Source organism: Antennarius striatus, chromosome 6 (assembly GCF_040054535.1).
Source record: "Antennarius striatus isolate MH-2024 chromosome 6, ASM4005453v1, whole genome shotgun sequence".
Classification (NCBI taxonomy): domain Eukaryota; kingdom Metazoa; phylum Chordata; class Actinopteri; order Lophiiformes; family Antennariidae; genus Antennarius; species Antennarius striatus.
This window is the reverse complement of record NC_090781.1, coordinates 7,576,982-7,599,481: the sequence shown is the minus strand read 5'-3', so window position 1 is coordinate 7,599,481 and position 22,500 is coordinate 7,576,982. Positions and strand designations below refer to the sequence as shown.

General features: G+C 43.8%; 2 protein-coding genes across 2 annotated transcripts in view; one reads left to right on the top strand and one right to left on the bottom strand.

The window, feature by feature from the left end:
• Nucleotides 1-8,647, top strand: part of npas1 (neuronal PAS domain protein 1) — a 34,624-nt gene extending 25,977 nt beyond the window's left edge. Inside the window, exons 6-12 of the mRNA XM_068317606.1 lie at nt 4,027-4,201; nt 4,277-4,389; nt 5,159-5,355; nt 5,490-5,596; nt 5,809-5,956; nt 7,374-7,486; nt 7,560-8,647. Coding sequence (XP_068173707.1) covers nt 4,027-4,201; nt 4,277-4,389; nt 5,159-5,355; nt 5,490-5,596; nt 5,809-5,956; nt 7,374-7,486; nt 7,560-8,647 — 1,941 coding nt within the window. The remainder of the gene's footprint in view (nt 1-4,026; nt 4,202-4,276; nt 4,390-5,158; nt 5,356-5,489; nt 5,597-5,808; nt 5,957-7,373; nt 7,487-7,559) is intronic.
• A 4,562-nt stretch (nt 8,648-13,209) lies between these two features.
• tmem160 (transmembrane protein 160) lies at nt 13,210-17,855 on the bottom strand. Its single transcript, XM_068317458.1, has 4 exons — nt 17,551-17,855; nt 17,340-17,364; nt 14,678-14,770; nt 13,210-14,322 (listed from the first exon to the last, which is right to left on the bottom strand). Exons 1-4 carry the CDS (start codon nt 17,758-17,760, stop codon nt 14,003-14,005), a joined length of 648 nt encoding a protein of 215 aa, XP_068173559.1. The 5' UTR covers nt 17,761-17,855; the 3' UTR covers nt 13,210-14,002.
• Between the last annotated feature and the right edge of the window lie 4,645 nt (nt 17,856-22,500).

Sequence of the window (22,500 nt, the reverse complement as noted above, 5' to 3'; positions counted from 1 at the left end):
AAAGGACAAATGTAGGAGAGAGAGAGAGAGACAATGGCAAAGACGAGCGGGAGAGTGTGAGAGTGTGTAAATAGAGTTTAAATGTGCGCTAGGAATGAAATTCGCCTTGGGATTGCCTAGGTAAACAAGACAGCGGAGGCTTTGGTGGAGATGCTAATAAAACAGAGCTGCTCTTATCAGCGCAGCAGATGGCCTCACCCATCACATCTCCTCACAGGCCTGAGCCATCAGCATTCTAATGAAATTATTTATGATCGAAGATTACGTTCAAAACCTCGAACATACAACGCCGCGTTTACCGCCCAGAAAAAAAGATGAGCGTGAGCGAGGATGGATGGATGGAGGGGAGGTGGGGGGGGGGGTTTATGATGAGAGAGAAAAAAGGGGGGGGGGGGGGCTGATAGGGCAGATGGAGTGAAGAGTTGACGAGATGAGTTAGGAGGATTTGTGGCGGGGAAGGATGGAGTGTTTTTATGGAAACGTGTGGCGAGGAAGAAGAACTTGGAGGAAGAAATGGTGGAAGGGATTGTTGGGGAGGGAGACGCGCGGGGGGAGTGGGGGGGGGGGGTAGAAGGGAAGGACGGACAAACAAACGATGTTCTGAGTGAAAAGTGTAACTGGTGGTTTGTTTTAGAGGGCATGTCGCCCCCGTGGACCGTCTCCTGCCCCCGCCCCCACCCCCACCCCTGTCTGACCCCTCTGACCCGGCTTACACCCTGAGCTTCTCCCCTGACTGGGGGGTTGCTTAGCCGGCTTAGCCCAGGTCAGCAACCTTGACTAAGGGCACAGCCTGCCGCCCACGACCCCCGGGTGCTGCCCGGGATCACCCCTCCTCACACCGGGGTCTCCGGCCGGGGAGCGTGGGGATGAACCTGGGCACGCCACATAACAGATGGGGAGGGCCAGGTGAGGGGAAGCAAGGGAAGGAAGGATGGATGGGTGGAACAGAAGAGGAAGAGGAGACAAAAGACCGAGAGGAAGGTGAAGAATGAAGGGATGGAGAAGTAAGTGTAAGGGCTCGGAGGTGAACGGAAAAGGATAAATGAGGTAAAGAGAAGGGAGGAAGGATGCTAGATTAAGGGAGGGGAGAATTGATCTGGGAATGGTTAGTATGCAGCCTCCGCTCCCCCCTCCCCACCCCCTCCCCGCCCCCCCCCCCTCTCCTCTCCCATCAGTCAGTGAGGGCTGAGGGCTGAGAGTGTGTTGTGGACCACTGCCCGGATGCCTCATACATATTAAAGCCCCCTGCTATTATTTATATCATGTCTCTCCTTCCCCTGCTTGCTGCCCCCCCCCCCCCTCCACACACACACACACACACACACACTCCACAGTGCCATACATACACGCGCATGCATGTCTACACACACACAGGTACACACAGACTTTACTGACAGACACCTATTCACACAAACAATGACACAAGGAGACACAAAAACAGACAGTCAAGTCACATACATGGAGAAACAGAGGCGCAAACACACACACACACACACACACACACACACACACACACACACACACACACACACACACACACACACACGGATCTGAATGATCGCAGTCTCTCCTCACGTCTCCCCCTTCTCGCCACGTTCCATACCTGTTTTTATGTCTGAGCCTGACTCATCCTCTCAATCGCTCCGTCTCGTTCTCATCTTCTCATTTGTGTCTGATCTGATCCCCCCCCCCCCCCCTCCCCGCCTGTGATGGAGTGATATTATTCAGATTGGTCTTAAGCCCATCAGGACCTGTTTGTCTCTACCTTGTTTCTCAATTGCGTCGCTCCGGAGGGGATCGTGTCTCAGTGAAACGGTCCGTCCAGTTTTCACTGAGCAGAAGTGAATTTAGTTTCCATTTAAATACAACAAGATTTCCTTTGTGGGACAAGATGCTTCTACCACAGGCAGAATGATAGACTTGTCAAAAAGTCAGAGTGGCAAACTCTTAATTGTTAAAATATGTATGGATGGGTTTAGTTTTGATGTCAGCATCAAAAGGAATACGGCAGGAGGATCTAATACCTCATCATTACGCCGCTGACATCATGTATGCATGGAGAAGAGGAGACATCAGAAGGAAACACTTGGAGTAAATTCAGGCTGTTTCTCAGTGTAATCCCGCTTTTCTTACATACTATTTGTTTTTAAGCTATTAATAATAATCCAATTTAAAAGATGTAAAGGTCTCATATGCAGACTTTTTCTCAGGGTTAGCAGATCTTTAATTTTTCCAATCAGGCGGAGACAATCTTGTGTTTGTCCAACTGTAAGTGATTAAAAACACCCTCAATCTTTACATGTACATTAACTATGATAACAAGTTGTGCTTTTTGACATTTAAATTCTTCTACAAATCTTTTTCTTTTTTCCACATTAAAAGATATAAAAGATATTTTGAAGGTGAAGCTGGTCATCTTCTGGAATAGAGTGGAATAGAGGTTATGTCACATTGCTGATTTCTTGTCATCTTTCATTTTTTACAGAAAAAAAAAATCTCTAAAATATATTTAACATATAATAAGAGATAACAGAATGATGAGCTGAACTTTAGGAGAATTCTAACTTGGAAGATTTTATCTTTAAATTGATGTGTGAGTATTCGCATACCCTCTGCATTCATATCTGAAGTGATGAGGCCTTTAAAACTTGTCTATCAGGCTGTCAAGTGGAATAATGGTTAAGGCGGATGAATTAGTTCAGCGGCTTCTGCAGTTAATTTGAGAAAGGTCTTATTCTTCCACTTTTCATTAATTTTTTTTTTGTCTTTATTGCTTCTATTTCTATCAAATACAGGCGACAAACACCCTATTTATAAATCAGTCTGAATATCAAAATAGACAGTCTCATCTAGATGCCTGAGAAGTCTGACAGGCACGTTTGTAATTCCAAGGGAAATAATTTGTATGATGCCCACTATGTTTATTACAGGTGGCACAATTCTAAAAAAAAAAAAGGGGCATCCCCCCCCCCCCAGGAGATTAAATCCTGTGTTGAACTAAGAACATCTGTCCCTTTTCTTATCATCCCTCCCTCTCTGTTCGCTCCTCGTCCAACCACTCGGGCTCCTCTGCTCCCACCGTCCCTGTTCCCACATCTCCCCTCTCCCCTGGCTGTGATGTCCTTGAGGGCCTGCTGAAGCTCCTATAAAGCCTGCAGTAAATGGCTCTAATCCGGTAATAAATGGCTGTGTCCTACAGACAAGGGTGTGAGGCTGCCGCCGCCACGGCTTTATCAGATGGAATGGTGTTGGCACACACATGCACAGACACGCATACGCATTCACAGATGGAATAGAAACTGCATGCATGTGTGTAAGCATGCATGCTCTCTCTCTTCTCTCTCTTACACACACACACACACACACACATGCACACGCACACACAGTTTTAGATGGAATCACATCTGCTCCAATTGTGCTGCTTTTATGGATGCCATGCAAGAGCAGCGCCACTATTACCTTTAAATGATTAGAGAAGCGACGGTGATGCATTATGATGATAGGATCATAGAGCTGTGTGAGCCGCTGCATTGGTCTTTATTCTTGCTGGGATAGTGTGTAAGTGAATGAAGAAGTAGGGAGCGACACGGGGAACAAGAATACTAATGTGACCTTTGGAGGTACTTGGAGTTCACCTGTTTTTAATCAGCAAATACAATTGATTTTTATCTCCCCCAGTTTTATTTGTGTAATGCTGTGGTCCTCTGAGACCGCTCTTAAATGCATGTGTGTGCATGTGTGTGAGAGAGAGAGAGAGTGTGTGTGTGTGTGTGTGTGTGTGTGTGTGTGTGTGTGTGTGTGTGTGTGTGTGTGTGTGTGGCAATGTCTTACAAACCTCTACACTCCTTGTTGAGTTGTAACCCAGAACAGCGCTTTCATTTTCCCGTCATAATGTATATTGATTTCCCCTGTTTGTGTGTGTATTGGGGGGAGTGACGTGTGTGTGTGTGTGTGTGTGTGTGTCCTCCCCCATGTGCAGGTATTTGCTCTTCTGCTCTTGATCAGCGTGTGTGTGTGTCTCCCCAGGTGGAGCTGACCGGCAGCAGCGTGTTTGACTACATCCACCCGGCGGATCACGTGGAGATGGCGGAGCGACTGGGGATCAGGCCCCACCTGAGGGCCGAGGCCGGCTGCCTCACGGGCCCCGAGAGCGCTTCCAACTCCGCCTCCACCTCCTCCCTGGCCGGTACCCCCGAACCAGGTATTGATCACGCTCTACACTGATAGAGAGAAATCCTAAATGCAATTGAGCTCACTTGAGCGTCTGTCCCTGCAGCCCCCTCCAGTCCTCATTCTCCTGCAGACGAACCCCCAGACCGTGGATTCTTCATCCGCATGAAGTCCACGCTCACCAAAAGAGGCCTGCATGTCAAGTCTTCTGGATACAAGGTCTAATAATTGATCCTATTTCCAGGAGAAACTCTGTATCATACATTTTTTTTTACCATTTTACCGAACTGTTCCTGGAAGGATGAAATAACAAGCAGACTCCGTCGTTTAGTTTTGGTGCTTCCTGGGTTTCATGACTCTGTCAGGTCGGTCGTTTTTATTGTATTTTATTGCTGTGACCTTATTTCACTCTGGACCGCTGCACATAACTCTCAGTGCTGTGATACCGTCCGTCTATGTCGTATTATTTTACAGAGACTCTGACTTTGTATTTGCGTTAATGTGAATTACCTCTGCTAAGGAGGTGATGTGTTCACTGGCATCCGTTAAGTCAGGATATTTGTAGTTGTTTAATTTACAAATTTTAATCTAAATTTGGTGGTGGGGTTGGGTATATCATTTCACTTTCTTTAACATTGCCAGACTTTTTTTTTTCAACATTTTACGCATAAACTAAAAAAAGTGTTGGGTGTGCAGTATGAAGGAATCTTTCAGGATCAGGATCTGATTCAGGGGCTTTTTTTTTTTTTCCTTCCACCTTTTTGCAAGTAAGGACTTTTGAGATTTTTTTTTTTTTTTTTTAAATTATGCATAAACTACCAAAGGGATTACCATGAACTCTGTTAACTACTATTCTGCTTGTATTTTGATGAATATCTTACAGTTGCAGTTTAATTCCTGATTAAATCTACCCCTTAATTCTGTCCCTGCAGAAATCACTTTGCATGCCGCTAACACAGGCTTTTTTTTTTTTTCCTTTCTTTGTTAGGTCATCCACGTGACAGGACGAATCCGCTGCCGCCCTGCTCTCGTCCCGGGGTCCACGCGCTCGGTGCGTCGACCGATGGGTTTGGTTGCGTTGGCACACACGCTTCCACCAACCACGCTTAATGAGGTCCGCATGGAGAGCCAGATGTTCGTCTTCAGAGTGAACATGGACCTACAGGTTATATATTGCGAGAACAGGTGAGGTTTAGCTTGCGTGCACATTGAATATATTCAAATTCATGCATCTTGTGGAGATGTGTACCGCTTGTCACGTGCACACGTGTTCATGTTTTTTACATGAGATGTGTTTGGGTTCCCCTTTCTCTTCCCAGGATTTCGGAGTACATGGATCTGACCCCAGCAGAGGTCGTTGGACATACGTGTTACCACTTTATCTACGTGGAGGATCTGGAGAACCTCCGGCAGAGCCACGAGGACCGTGAGTCACAGCAGATGAGAGTCATGTCCATCCCTTTAGTGGGAAGTTGTAGGACAAATTAAGGAGATTGTTGTGATCGGCGCCCTCTGCTGCCATCATCCTGAATAACTAAACCAATACCTGAATCGGAAATGAATTGTCTGAATCCTGTTAGACCTCTTTTCTTTCCCTTTTTTTTTTGTTTTTTTTTGTTTTGGCCGGTCTCCTCCCAGTGCTGAGAAAAGGTCAGGTGGTAACCGGCTATTACCGCTGGCTCCAGAGGAGAGGAGGATACCTGTGGATCCAGTCCACCGCCACCATCTCCATCAACCACAAAGCCCCTCATGAACGCAACGTCATCTGGGTCAACTATGTCCTGAGGTCAGTGCAGCCGCGGCAGAGTGGCACTTTTAAGTCCAGGAAGGCTGATATGAAACACGTTTATATATGCAGGCACCACACTGTGTACAGATGCTTTGAAGGGATAGATGATGAAATCCGGAGGGGGCTTTTGGGGCGTGTTTCTGCCCCTCCAGCAGGTCAGAAAATTGTGACATTAAAGTGAAGCACACAGAGAGTTCATGTTAAAAGTTATTCTGACTTCTCCGATAAAGATTGCAGATTTAAAATTAGAAGACTGAAGTCGTTTTACATTTCATAGATTTTTAGGATTCCTCCCCCCCCCCCCATCTACAAGCAGTCAGGGAATGCACTTTAATTAATTTCTGTACTCCTCCAGTTGAAACGACAGATTCTTGTCATTTTGTTGATGTGATTAAATCATCAGACGTCATTCAGGGGCTTCACAGGCTTTCACCAGGCGGAACCGTCATGATGGACGGTCCGGCGGTTTGACTTTTTAATGACTTGCTTTTCTTTTTTTTTATTCTTTTATTCATTTAGTGCAGAGTTAACAATAATTTTCCAAACTTGAGTAAAAGACCATTACTCATAGAATCCAGGTAGGTTTCAGCAACGCAGCATCGCTCCTCACTCTTTAAATCCCGCCGCTCTTGATTGGCCGACGTGATCTTACAGGGAAACGTATTCCTGTTTAGGTTCATTTACATATTTGAATGTAAAATCACTTTTAAGGGGTTTCATATTCACCACAGGATCAACAAGAACTGCAGTAGCGACAACAAAATGAGCCCCCCCCCCCACACACACACATTTCTCTCTCACGTGCACGCCTACGCGCACGGCGTGTAACAAAAAGTGTGTGTGTGTGTGTGTGTGTGTGTGTGTGTGGGCGCGCGCCGAGCAGTCAGACAAAAACAAGGCGAGTAGGCTGACTCTGGATGCTAATTGGAGTGTAGCAATATAATTACAACAAATGGATGTCAGAATTTTGGGGGGCTGAATGGTGTTTTAGTTAATTAGTCCTGTAATTACAAGAGCTCATTAAATTCTCCAGCAGCCTCTTCCTTGTCTGAGCTTAACTGTGTATAGGTGGGCTGCTGAGTGTGTGTGTGTGTGTGTGTGTGTGTCTGCCTATCTGTCTGTTTTTGTGTTTGTGTGATGAGGGTTGTTGTTTAAAGGACTGGGTGGAGGTTAGAAGGATGTTAGAAGCAGTTTGACTATTAGAGGTTGTTATTAGTCTGATTATATGTTGTTTCTGTGTCTAAGTATTCACTCAAATCAGCGTGACCACTAGTGGGTTTCATTTTTATTTATTTATTTATTTTTTTACGCTCTAAGTGGTTTTAAGTGGCGGGTAATCGTTTGTGTTTACCTCCACCTTCTCTCCCGTCTCTCTTTCTCCTGATTTTCCGTCCATCTCTTCGTCCCTTTCCAGCCGGACGGAGTTGCCCGACACCCCCCTGGATCTGCTGCAGCTCCCGGAGAACATCAGAGCGGAGCGACTCCGAGTCAGCTCGTCCCCCACCCGCAGCTCCCCGCAAGCACGAGGTAGGACGCTCTACGCAGACGTTACCGCCTTCCCATGATGCCTCTGATCGTAAACATCCTCCTCCTGCCTCAGGCTCCCAGCCGGTGAAGAGCTCTGTGGGGAAGAGCGACCCCGACGCCAAAGGGAGAGACAAATTTCCCGCCCCCGCCGTCCATTCGGAGGAGAGGAGGAAGCGCCTGCTGAGGTCCGACCCTGAGGGGGCCCCCCCCGAAACCCGGCGCCGGCTGGAGGATCTCCGTCAGGCGGAGGAGAGCGTGTCGGCCTCCTCGGATCTGGCGAGCGACAGCGAAGGCGACGATGAGGAGGAGGCGGAGTGGGACCAGGCAGGGGAGGGGGGCGACAGATTGAAACAGGAAGACGGAGGTGGGGGGAGTAAACGGAATCGGGGAGGGGACACGCCGACCAGAGGGGAGGGCGGGGGCAGGGTGCACAACGGGCGGGCCGTGATCCAGCAGCTGAAGAGCATCGTGACCCCGCCCGCCCTACCCAGCAGCCCCAGCGTCAAGACTGAGCACGACGCCCTGACCGCTGGGGGGCGCTGGGGGGTGCACACGCAAACCTCGACCTCGCACGCCCAGTCCCAGCCGTCACATGCGCACACCCCCTCCAGCAGCCTGAACGGAGACAGCCCCACCACCCCCGTCCCCGACTCGTCCTCCAGCAGCGACGCCCCTCCCAAGGGTTTGTTCACCCCCCCGTCCCCGGCCTTATCCCCCGTCATGTCCGTGTCCTCCCCGCTGCCCCGCGACGAGAGGGTCGCGTCGGCAGGGGTGGTCAGCCGGGGGGTCGCCGGTGCGGGCGGGGGCCCGGACTTCGAGCTGCTCCAGAGACTGGCTGCCGGCGGCGCGGCGGGGCGGGTCCTCTTCCACCCCCTGGCCCTCAGCCCGCAGGGCCCCCAGAGCCTCTACGCCCCCAGCACCATCCGCTACGCTCCGCCCGAGCTGCCCCCCTCACACCACCACAGTGCAGGACACGGTGATGGCCTGCAGCTACGCTCCGACCCCCACAAGGGGCCCCCGCCGGCCTTCTTCCCACACCTGCAGCGGCTGGCCGGCCTGCCACCCTTCAGCGGGTTCTCTCCCTCTGACAGCCCCTTCTCCTCCAGCCTGCCCTTCTGTATGAACGGACTGAGGGGGGCCGCGGGCTCGGAGGAGGACTAGGACCTGGAGGGGGGGGGGACTTGGGGGGCGGGGGGGGGTGGTGGTGAAAATGAAGGTTGGAGCAGAGTGACAGGCCCGAAAGAGAGACGTTGAAAAGGGCAGCGGGGACGGGACCCTAGGCCTCGGAGGACGTTGCTAATTGGACGATGAGTTGGAAAAACTTGCAAATTAAAATATGTGACAAGTTGCTGCCGTTGGGGAATTTATTTCGTCTGCCTGTTATGGACAGCTGACACCGACTGGATGAGAAAACGGGACGTGGGAAAAAAAACAACTTTTGACCGCTTTGTCCCTGAAGGCGTCGTGTCGCTTCTACAATAATGAACTCTACTCTGTGTCTTTCTCTAGATGACTGTGTTGATTTCTGTGTCTCTTCCACTCAGAGAAGCCATATTGTAAATAGAGACAAAAAAACCATAAAGACCCTCACGTCCTCCTCACTGTCGCTCCAATTAACCACATTAACCCTAAAGCTAGTAGGAGGATGGGAAAGACCTTTTTTTTTTAAAATCATTGCAGTATTAAAGAAATCATTTCTTATAATGAGAGACAGGCGGGACGGGATTGTAGGATTTCTCTTAAAATAGGTAGAGACAGCCTTCTGGTGTTTTTGTATTGAAATTCAAAATAATAATAATAATAATAATAATAATAATTAAAAAAAATACAAATATTCATCAGTCAGCCATACTTAAAGCACACCGTAAGGACAAAAATATGAATACAAATGTCCCAGACATTCCATCATCAATAAGGGGAAAATGCAGTGATATTTGTTTGGTTATGTTTGTGTTTGAAAGCCATATTCCTTTTTTTTTTTTTTTTTTTTTTAAATTCTCTTTTTTATTATTAATTTTTTAAAATATTTTTCACCAGATCAAACAGATAAAAGGGAAATTTAAAAAAAAAAAAAGACAACAACAACAACAACAACAACGTCTAGTCAGACATATTAACATTATTTTATTGGATGTACTAAATCATCCAAACACCATTTAGTGTTACTCTATAAAAGAGATATTTGTGAAAATGTTTTAGGAGAGGAAGTGGTGCTGGACAGAAGTGTTTATTAGCATTTATACCTGTGAAGGTTTTTTTTTTTTTTTTTTTTAGCACTTACTGAAATTTGTTCTGGCGTGAACTCAAAGCACTTCATCACTTAACGCTCAATGTGTGGTCCTGTTAAAACAGAGAGCAATGCAAAAGGTCGCCGATGTGATGGTCCGGCCGCAGCGACGCGGAGGGGGGAATACAGTCAATTAGAACAGCAGAGGGATAAACAGACCGCATGTGGTCATTAAAAGACGACCGCTCAAGGTCAATAAAAAAATAAGCAGAAATGTTCTGTTTCAGTTGAGCTCGCTAAATGATTTTAGAATTAGAAGTGGAAAGAATAAACACTTTAAAAAAAATTCTCTTTCACACGGATTGATTGGAACTCCTCTCATGACATGAAAAAAAAAAAATCACTTTATGTGAAAAAAAATACTAGTTTTTATGATGATTTTGAATATTGCATCACTTATTTGACATCTAGAGTCACAGTTGTTGTTTGGAAATTTGAAAATCTTGGCAAAAAAAATTGATGTCAAACTTATTTAACAAATGTGAAAGACAGTCAAATGTTTAACAGGAATGACACAAACACTCAGAAATGTGCACTACACACCCAAACTGTAGCCGTCACACACAAATGTGTGTGAGCAGACGTTCTTGGGTGTTTAATGGTATAGTGTGTGTGCGTGTGTGTGTGTGTGTGTGTGTGTGTGTGTGTGTGTGTGTGTGTGTGTGTGTGTGTGTGTGTGTGTGTGTGTGTATGTGCTTGCTTGTACAAGTGCGTATGCTTTTTTTTTTTCCTTCTTTCTTTCTTTCTTTTCGGTTGAATTAAATTGCTAACACCTTGCCCATCACTGTGAAGCTAACGTTATCCTCCCATCTCTGTGAATGCTCCATCACTCCATCAAATAAAATGAACAAATGTAAAAAGAAGAAACAGTGATACAGATGACAATAACAATAAAATATCCCAGTAGAGGAGCACAACGCAACACCGTGTTGTTTCTTTCTTTTCTTCTTCTTCTTTTTGCTTCAGTGCAACACATAAATTCAACATTTTCATTTTTATAATTTATCTGTCAGATTTGGTTCAAAAAGATTGTTTTGGACACGTTTGTCTTATACAGCCATCGAGGCGTACCCACCACCTGTCAGACTTCGATAAATTCAAACAATTCACCGCTAATGATAAGAAACACCATTATTGATTCAGCGGGAGAACGAATTTTAAAAAATGAAAAATACTGCAACTTATTGTACCTGTCATCAACAAAGCAGGTTGGCAACAACAACAAAACACCGCAATAAAAATATAAAACACAACAATATTGATCTTTAGATTACAAAAATAGTAAATGGTGACAACAACCCTGTAAAGTCCAGATGCACGTCTGAAAGAAAACACAAAGTTCACATGGTCTGACTCACCAGAGGTAGGCGTGTGTTGTGGTATGTGTGTGTGTTTGTGTGTTAGTGCATTGCTATTGTGCCTTTGCGTGTGTGTGTGTGTGTGTGTATTTCTATGAATTTTGTGTGTGTTGTCTGAAGCAGCCCCAGGGAGGGGCTCTGACATTGAAGACGGGTTAAATCCTGTTTTACATTCAAGTGGCAGGCCCCAGTTCATTAGAGTGAGGATCATTCCTCCTCAAGACCAAAGGAAGCGCATACTAAACAAGAGCAGTTGTTGGGGAGAAAATGCCATTGTACGTGCAAAATCATATGTACGGAATAATTGTGTGTGTGTGTGTGTATGTGTGTGTGTGTGTGTGTGTGTGTATGTGTGTGTGTGTGTGTGTGTGAATGAAACCTCTGGTTTCTATCTCTTTTTTTTTTTTGGTACCAAATTTGATCTTCATATCGAGACACAAAGATTCACCCTGAGAAGATTCAATCATTGTGTGCCATTTGTGTTAATATGCATGCATATATGTGTGTGTCTTTGTGTGTGTGTGTGTGTGTGTCCCCACCAGTCAGCTCTCCTGACTGTCTTCCACCCGGCCTGTCATTGACTCACCCATATGCCCTCTCTGTCACTGACTTTGATGGCTTATCTTACCCCCTGGATTGGAGTCGCGCTCCCGGGGGAAATACCTGAGCACATGTAAATGCATTTGAAAGAGTGAAAATACGGGCAGGAAGAATAGAGTGAGGGATGGTGGCAGTCCTGACGTGAGCTCGCTGCACCGCAAAAACTCCATCCTTTCTTCTGGTGCCTCTACTACTTTCATCTTTTGTCATTATTTCCCCAACGAGCCCCTCTTTCCTGCCCAGAGAAGAGCAACCTGGAGGCTTTGATCCGTGCTGGTGGTATTTAACACCCGAGAGCCGACCAGCAATCTGCTGTCAGAACGAGCTCATGTTCAGGCTCCCCGCTTTCAGGAATGGACGTGTGGATGTGGAGCTCAAGGTTGGAGATGGATGAGGCCTTGGAGCTGCGACCGACGTTGTGGTTTCTCCTCGCTGCTCCGGGGGAGGGGGTTTGGGCTGGATGGTGTTTGTCAGTGAGGGCGCGTCTCCTGCCTCTGGGCGCCCTGCCCTTTAGACGCGCCAGGCCTCAGGAGCCTCCTGCATGCCAAGCAGACCTGTGCAGTCAGATGCAGCCGCCACGGAGAGACGAGGAGAGAAGAGAAAGACAGGGGAGGGGAGGAGAGAACGTGAGGAGGTGTTCGGAGAGAAAGAGACTGGAGGGCGAAAGGGTAGAGGAGGATCTGAGGGAGGTGGGGGGGGGGTAGGAGAGGTGCTGCTGGTCACACTGCAGCAGCCATCTGGATGGACACACCCTGCATGTGAAACACGACTGCACCCAAACGCCCTGGGAGTCATCGGAGGAGAGGAGGAAGAGGGGAGAGGAAGAGGGGGTGACTGAGGTGAGTCTGAACAGCGACGCTGTGTGTCGATGGCTGGGAGATATCACACACCTTCGCCCTAACCCAGTCAGTGATAGTTATCACAGACAAACCCCCCTCCTCCATCACCAGCATCCCCACACACACACACACACACACACACACATGCTTCTCACATCGCTTCAGATATTCAGACATGCTGGCAGAGGCGCAGCTCATTATAAAAATTATGCGTGTACAGCATGTGTTTAGACAGTTTGTACATCTTTTGACTCGGAATGTAAGGCCGAATGATACCGGCTCTGACAGCGCAGCGCGTTAAGGCGGCGCCTGGTTTGCATAAATTATGTGGTCAAAGGTAGAGACGTCGATTTGAGCAGCAAATTGGATGAAATAGAAGGTTTTGAATTTCTTCAAGGCAGACTTATGAGGTTTCTACTTTTGGTCTAAAGTTTTTCATGAGCGATTATGGAATGTGCTTTTTTTGTATGAGAGCTTTTAAATGTCCCCTAAAGGCTTCCGTCTAACTGCTAATGTACTTAGTGTCCTCTGTGTATATGTTAGTGAACATGTGTTTAAGAGGATCCTTCATGAAAGCGTTACATCAATAAAGTTGGAGAAAGTTACGTGTGAAAGCAAAAGCACTGAAGACCAACAGTCTGGGCAGATTATTTCTCTTTATTATTGTATGTACAGTAGGGCGCACTGAAAGGAGAGCTGACGCAGACAGAAGTGAACTGTAAACTCAAACACAAACAATTTCCCCACACCAACGTCTTCACACACACTCAGACGTCTGAGGTGGTGGTCAATAATGGTGTAAAAAAAAAAGTTTGTGGGTACATTTAGGAGATGAACATGTGTGACAATAGAGAGTAAAACAGATCGATGTGGGGGGGGGGGGAAACTGTTTCCAGCCTTAGAGAGAAGAGAAACACTTTTACCAAACTGTTTCTCTGTAGGAAAATAGAAAATAAAAACACGCAGAAGTTCATCTTGTTCAAAAGTATATTCTAGACAGTCATGAATTGCTTGTTGATCTCAACTCATTACAACCACTTTGTTTTATTTCAAAGCGTCAGTGCAAACCTGTGCTGAAGCAGCTAAAGTGAGCAGCATCCAGCGACAGCTCGCCAACGAGACGACCAAAAGTGACCGCAGTGAAAAGCATTAACAAACATGATATTCTGAGTGGACTTGTGGCCTGTGAACCGGAGCAGGTCTTTATTTTAATTCAAAATCTACAGATATTCCAGACAGACTGATAGGAAGTTTGGCAGCTTTGAATGAATCCGATAAAAGTCTACAAAAACCTAATTTAATTCACCTGATATTAATTTAATCGACCTAGAAAAATCAAAGATCTGACAGTCTCTCCACCGTAACAATAACGTTTCAATCAATCAAGCACACACACACACACACACACATCCTTGTCCACTCTCCATACAGTCTACTTGTGGGGTCCCTTCCCATCACTATCCTGTCTGTTGTCATGGGAGCCACGGGAAGCCCGGTGCTCACGCCTCTCGCGGCATTCATGGCACTCATCCCTGTCGTCTCCCTCCTCATCCTCGTGGATGATTTCCACTTCCAGCCGGCCGATGTAGAGAGATACAGCACAGAGCCAGAAGAGGGCGACAGAGGCCACGGCGGCGCCTTGGAGCAGCAGCATGGGCACCGACAACATCATCATCCTCCGCAAAGCGAAGAGGCTGCCGATGTACGTCGCACAGCCGAACGACACACACACCCCTCCCAGGATGAAGAAGGCTGACGGGAAACACATTAAAAAGATGTACCGTTGAGATAGTATTAATTTATAACTCTCCACGATCAAATCTATCAATCTAAAGTGACATTATTAGAACAAAAAATATTAAAATACTCATTTTTACTCACGTCTATGATTTATCTTTAATTTAAGAAATTAAGGATAAATAACACAGTCTTAATTTAGTGGTGTTCCTTCATTCTTATGTGTTTTCATTCAAAAATGTGCATCACACTAAAGGAATATATGAACGTTTAAAGGCAAATCTTGCAGGATATATTTATATATGTAAATACATTACTATAAACTTCAATGTATGTTTTTGTACTAGATGTGAGGGTTCGAGGCCTTTACCATATCCTGCTTCCCGCCCCACTTCACTCTGGACGTACGCGATGACTCCGATGCCGGTCGCCAGCAGCCCGTTCCTGAACCACGAGAGGAATCCTGCAAAACAATCAAAGCATGAAACCAGAAAAGAAGCTCTCTCTCTTCAAGGCTCCAAAACACTGCACAACAAAATGCAGATGTTGACAGATATGGAAAGGTGTGATGGATTCTGTGAGGGACAGTGTTTTTCTGAATATGTTATCTTTTCCCAATGGATGATCCTTGAGGTGGGATCATCTGGCTTTCTCTGGCAGTGAAGCGCTGACATTAATGTTTGATGTCCAAGGGCAAACATGTAAAGCTGATATACTGATTTGACTCCATCTAAATACACACACAGTACACTCTGACAGAATAGTATGTAGTAGTTAGAGAGGCAGACATGTAATAGTTTTACATGAAAGTTAAACATGTTAACAATTATTTTGTATTCATTAGAAAAAACAAATTGTTTGTGGTTCTGTGTGTTTAGGTTTTATTTAATCTATCCAGAGGAACGTTAACTTTATGGTCGTTAGATTATTGAAGTTCTTCTTCAGCTACTGTATCTGCTTCATTACTGCAGCGTCTTTTAGTCAACACCAATGTGATGTCTGTTGGGTGGACAGTGTTCCTCTTTTGATTCACGATGCAACCAGTGGGTACTGATGTTTCAAGAGGTGTAACATCAGTTTTGTACCTGAGTTCTATTATAAGACTGTGTCACAATATTAACCTCAACTGTTGTGCTTTCAACAGTATGACGCTCAGAAATTCCTACTGCTCAGACCTATTCATCTGTGTTAAGCAGGTACTTGGGAATGAAAGGTGAAGTCCGCCCTCTTGTGGTGTAAAAGTTATGAGCGCTTTATAACATCACAAGTTAACTGATATTTAAATCCTGTCAGTTTTTGACAAATTAATTATTATAAATTAATAGCTATTAACTACAGCATTTTCTGCACTATAAAGCGCACTGGACTATAAGGCGCACCTTCAATGAATGGCCTTTTTCAAAACTTTTTCCACAAATAAGGCCCACTGGCTTTTAAGGCGCGCTGTCGGTTTTTGAGAAAATGAAAGGCTTTTAGGTGCGCCTTATAGTGCTGAAAATACTGTAAATGAAAATGTAAATTCGTCTAAAACAAAATCTAAATGATCTAAACCTGAAATGTTGAGGTGATTGTTGTAATACTGAAACAGGAAAAATTTGACATCATTTAACTTTACTGTTTCTCTTCTCTTCACTCTATCAGGACATCTACAGTATTATCAGCCCTACTTATTGGATATAAGTTTAAAATTAAACTTGAAAAAGACTCAATAATACCAATGTCCCTTCTTTTGAAAGGAGCTATGTGAAAATGTGGCCATAATTTGAAGGTAGATCTAAATACAACCTGAGTTATCTCTGCTGATTGCCGTGCTGATCAATGACAGCAGGGCTGATCTGAACTGAACACATTGGGGTTTAGTTTATTTACACCGACTATGACTGCAGTCACAAGACAACCCGGCAGTCAGGGACAGGAACGAGCTGAGCTGAATCCACATAAATAGATGTGACAGAGGCGTAAAAAGACAAGAAATACCAGAATATTTTCACAATGTTGAGTTGAGAATTTAATTTTGTCTTTTAATATCTTCGTCATGAGTTATAAATATACGGTCGTCACTAAGGATTTAGCTTCCTGACTCTTTGTAGAACCTGCACAATGAATTAAAGCATTCATGAAATGATCATATCTGAGTGAAAAATGTGCATATGAATATTTCTTGTTACTACTTTAACGTACGATAAAAGTTCAGTGATAAGACTTTCTTAGCACACAAAACACTAGATTTATTTCTGCTGTCATTCACATATGTCCAGTCTTGGGTCTTGTTTACATGAAAACCTCGCTCTTGAAATTATTTTTTCGCGTTTTCAGAAATTTTTTTACATTAACATGATTTCTTTTTTCTTAACTATCCCTGTACACACAGTTCTGTTAGAATGGCTGACAGCACTATAGTTCCCATATCAGGGCGGTAGCTGATAGTGTAACATAAGAGAATCAACACCACTGAGATTAGAGAGGCAGCCGCTCACATCTATAAAGCAGCAGAGAGACACACCTTCACCGCTAACCTATCATCTTGTACTTATAAATACAAGTCTCTCCTAAGCTCTATTTCATGCTGTTGCTATGTGTTCCATTTCACTCCCCATCACCGCCTCTTCTTCCAAGACTCACAACTTTCTTCATTTCAGCACGAGTACTCAACAGAGTCATCGGCCACCGCCACCACCACTGGTGTCTGGACTCAAATCTGTTGACCAGAATCTACCTGAGGTACCAAAAACCTTCATTTGGTCAGCGGTAAACAACATTTATCTTCCTCTTTACTCTCTTCTCTGTTGAACTGTTTATCTCGTGACGTCACACAAACTCATGACGAAACAATCAGGAAACGCTCGTCTCCGGCTGAACCCAAACAAACACGTCATGCTGTTATTTACACAAGTTGCACCGGTTGAACTACCATCTAGTTTATCATCAACTTCAATTTACACCTGTCCTCAAACTGCTGATGGTATAATATATATTTTAATATGTCAGATTGCAGTTTATTAAAATGAAGTGGTGGGTTTCTTTTGGGTTACCTGTCTCATGGGATTTTCTCAGCATCTGTAGGAATAAGAAAAGAAGGCTGAGACAAACACGAACCTCTAACTATGCCCTTATCCAACATTTTTTATAGAATGAAGTGTATTTTCTTGCACTAAAATAACGGCAGCATACAGGTTGTTTGTATTTTTAAAACACCGCCCTCTAAGGTCAGTAGGCAGCGTCTTCCCCCCGGCTCTAACCTACCAAAGCGTCCGCCTTATCCAGGTCTGACAGCCGGTAAAGCTGCTCCGGTCCGCGGCTCTTCCCCGTCTCTGTGACTCGTTGAGCCGCAGAACAGTGCAGCTTCCTCCGCGGGGCGCCGCCGACCGGCCGCTGGAGGAGCTTCACCTTCCGGGCGAAGCAGAACACAGCCGGAGACAGCCGCCGTCTCATCAACGAGCTAAAGAAAGCCATGACAGAACGATGTCTAGCTAGCTACACCACAGCCGCAAAACATGACCCCCGCGTACCCTCTGACCTCTGACCTGACAACGACTACCCGGAAGAGTTTTACGAGGAGCCGGAGTACGACAGCGCCATCAAGCGACGTAAAAAAATTAATAAATACAGTTCGTTATGGAAAAGATTTTACATGATGCTCAACCTGGTATTTTTGTTTTTTATTTTTGAATAGGTATTTTTTTGACTCACAAAACGTCAAAAGAAAAATAATAAATGCATTTTAAGCCTGAACAAATGGAAGCCAGAGCTCAAGTCTGTGCTAGATCGAGTATGATACAGATGTAAAATTGAATAAATTAATGAATGTCCTTTTTTTTTTTTTTTTTTTTTTTTTTTTTTTTTACAGTGTAATGTTTCATTTTCTAAACAGACTTTCTGATCAAATTTGGAAAATAATTCAAGAAAACTTGTAACTCTTAAACTCGCTGACAGCTATTGCAACTGACTGACAGCTTCTTCCTGTGTGTCTTTTGTGTTCTCCTTCCTGTTCGGACCCCCCCCAAAAAACAAGGCCTCAATACCTGTTTGCATTTGTGTGTGTGTGTGTGTGTGTGTGTGTGTGTGTGTGTGTGTGTGTGCGTGCGTGCGTGTGTGTGTTGACACTGAGGTCTTGAACAAACAAAGCCATAACTTTGATGTAATTTGCGACTGACCTCTGGTTGCATTCACGCACCATCTTCACCACAATGGGAGACTACTGTTTGTACCATTTACATGAAGACTGCTCATTTATTGAGCATGAATGGAACGATTGATGTCCCACAATGGTAAACATGAAAACATGAGCCAGATGGGTTGCATCAAATCTACAATGATAGTGTGGTTTTAAAAAAACAAAAAGGTTCATCAAAAAAAAAAAAAAAAGTGTACTGTATGTTTTTATACACTGTATATTTAATATCTGTTCCATGTACCACCCAGAGGTTCTCCAGATGTAGTTCAGGCTATGTCCGATCCTGTCAACCTCTGCCCTAAACATCTGTTCAAACAATGTGTTTATCTCAAACACACAAACACGTTGTTCTTCACGTACCCCCATGGGCGTGTGCCACATCCACCCAAACATAAAAACACTCCACGGACCTTAAACTTCACTCAGTTCAACACTCTTCTGGTGCTGGAGTTCATTAAAGGTGAATGTGGGCAGTGTTTCACAGGAGCAGCTCCATCTCGGTTATCAGTGACGGGTGAATTGAGTGTGAATCTGTTACATCATGTTCTCCCTACTTCCTAACTAACACATTAAAACACACATTTTACATGACATTTAATCACTGTTGTATATTCATGAAGTGATCATCTGAGAGATTACAAACAGTGTGGTCCAAAAAATTCACTTTACCATATTTTTTGCAATTTATAGAAGATTATATGTAGGAAAAAATGCTGCCAGTCAAATTCATCTTTATTTTATATGTTTGTGATTTGAAAATTATACTCAAAGTGTGACTGTAGGAACTTGACTTTTTTCACTCCATGTGAAAAATTGACTTTTCATGTTACCAATTTTTTTTTTTTTAACAATAATAATCCATAAACCCTTTCAGTAGTACAGAGGATGTGGAATGACAAACAGATAATTGATCACTTAACAGTTTTCTTAAATCAAAATGATTGAATTTTGTAAATTATCTTCAGCAATTTGTGAAAGTGGTTATATGTTGGAACAATACAGACAATCTTTGAGTCTGAAACTCTCAATTTTCTGCTTCTTTACTATTCAACAAAACTTTTTTTTGGCAACCTGAAAAAAAATTAAGGAACACAGCGTTATTACTGTTATTTCACATTTGAAAAGTGAAGCATGTTTTATGTCATAACATTTATATATATATATATATATATATATATATATATATATATATATATATATATATATATATATATATATATATATATATATATATATATATATATATATATATATATATCAAATACACACCCTTTATTTCAATTTTAATTTACTCTCAAAGGAATTGTCTACCACTATTTTAATGTAATGTTTATCCATGCAATTTTATTGGCAGATGTTACTAATGGATTCTTATTGGTTCATTGACTATCAGTAATGATGGATTATAAATGGATTCGCATTGGTTCACTGACTAAAGGTGATTTATAACAGTTTCTAGGAATTACCTCCAGGAGATGGAACGAGCAACAATCTGAGCTTCAAAATATTCAAGTCAACTTTCAGGAGCAAACATAACTGAAAGTTTCAAATTATTTTATCATATGAAACCAAGTATAAATATAAATAACTTCAGAACTAACTATCGTCATCATGACATTTCATTTTGAGTTAAAGGTAAAATGTTAGTTCTGGAAAATAGTTTCCTTAACAAGTTTGTTAATTTCTTCATAAATTCCTTCATCCGGTCAGTCCTTATCCTTTGTCGGGGTCACCGGGGCGATGGAGCCTTTCCAGAGAATCTGATGAGAACCCATGCAAACATGGGGAGAACATGCAAACTCAAACTGCATAATTTAATAGTATGGGTCTTTCCACATCTTTTATGGTGTATTATAAATTTCTTCTGTACACTGTTAAGTTTGTTTTTTTTTAGTCACTGGCGTTAAAGTAGTAGAAGATGCTTATAAACTTTTGTTATAACGTGTGACATATGCTCCGTCCCTGACACCGTTATCATGTCCACCAGTCCAGACAAGAAACAACATCCCAATCAGTCTAAATGGAGATCAGGCCCACAGATGCCAACATGGGAGACTGAGGCATCGCTACAGATTCACTGGCCCGTCTGCCACTTCTGCCAAAGCCAAAGTAAATCAGTTTGCTGCTGACTGTTTTGCTGCCCTCGCTGCTTGATTCCTGAGGCATGAACGGAAAAGTGGAAGGAGGGACAGATAAAGAAGGGGCGGAGGAGATGTGTATACGTGCAAAAGAACACTGGTTTGCGCTGCACAGCCTGGGGGATTCCAGGCAGCTGCCTTCAGAACACTGACCTTGGCAAACTCTTCTTCAGTTCCTGGAACAAAGTGTAAATCGAAGTGTCATTAGTCAAATAGTTTACGGATGTTAATTACAGAACAGAAACACTGAAGAGAATTCCAATGGAAAGGCAACAGTGGTGAAATGTAAATAGACGGTATTTACTCAACACAGCACAAAATACTAATTTGACCTTCTCCTACTCAGCTCTAGGGTTTTCTTGTCTCTCCCTGAGCTTCTGCCTCACTGAAGAGTATCACACTTTTCAGTCCACATTTATCTGAGCATTTAGTTTCTATTTATCACCAAACGAAGGACAGGCTGCTAAAGTGATGCGTTGTTTTAATTTAAATGAACTAAAATACAGCTGAAACAAGAAATTAATGGCCAGGCATTGGATTTATTAGATGGAAATTAATAGGCAACGATTTTGATCATCATTTATTCCTCTTTTAAAACAGGAATACATTGCAGGAATTTTGTGTTTCCAGCTGGTCTTTCTTTTCCATCCATCCACTGATTCTGACTGTGTATCCTTGAAGGATCTTGGCGGGTGGGGGGCTGGATCCCATCACAGCTGACATTGGGCTGGGTGGGATAGGCTGGACAAGGTGTCACTTCATCACAGGAACATCAACAAATGACAGTCACCTTGACAGCTTTCACCTAGTTGTGTTAGTACAACCTTTCCCATAGTCAGAGAATTTATATCCACCGGCTGAACCGAACCATATGTTTTATATCCAAGGAGGAAGTCGGAGGAAACTGACTGGAGACTGTCAGGACACGCAAATCGTCCCAGGCCAACTTTCTCTTTCTCATTTCTGAGCATTTCGAATTAATTTCGAATGCAAGTACTTACTTAGTTTGAATCCTCAGGATTATTCAGATGTTGTAGATTGTGTTTATAGTTTGGAATGAAATACTTTCCCTGTTCTTCATCCTATTTTCCTAAACGATGTAACTCTGTCATATTTCCTTAAACAAATTGTGTATTGTAAAGTGTTCTGGGGAAAAGTGTCATAATGGACCAACACCACAGGATACAGGATGTGAAGCTGTCAGGGTTATTTAATGTAGTAGGTGTGTGTGTGTGTGTGTGTGTGTGTGTGTGTGTGTGTGTGTGTGTGTGTGTGTGTGTGTGTGTGTGTGTGTGTGTGTGTGTGTGTGTGTGTGTGTGTGTGTGTGTGTTCGCAAGTTTGTTTTTTCCTTTAGTTTTGCTCCAGTGTTCCTTTTTCGTCTCCTGGTACAATAAGAGCTTTGATTTACTTTGATGGAGATTCTTTTTACTTGTCAGCAATGGTTTGCACAAGTGTGTGTGTGTGTGTGTGTGTGTGTGTGTATGTGTGTGTGTGTGTGTGTGTGTGTGTGTGTGTGTGTGTGTGTGTGTGTGTGTGTGTGTGTGTGTGTGTGTGTGTGTGTGTGTAATGATATTAAATTCTTGTCCATGTATAACCACCTTAAAATATTTGTGTAATCTGGAGCTTAGAGGTCATCTTTCAGATCTGCATAAAGAGCGGACCTGTCGTCTTCCCACTGTGGACACACCAAACACTGGCTCTAGGGAGGGGGGGTCTTGGTTATCTCACATTTGTAGAATCTAAAACATGTTTAATAAGGAGGATGAGTTGTGGGATGTGCAGTTGGTCGTAATGTGCTTACAACTGGATACCACTAAAGCTCACACAGTGGACCTTATAATAATTTGTGGGCTGTTCGATCGCCATCTTGTTAAGCAGACC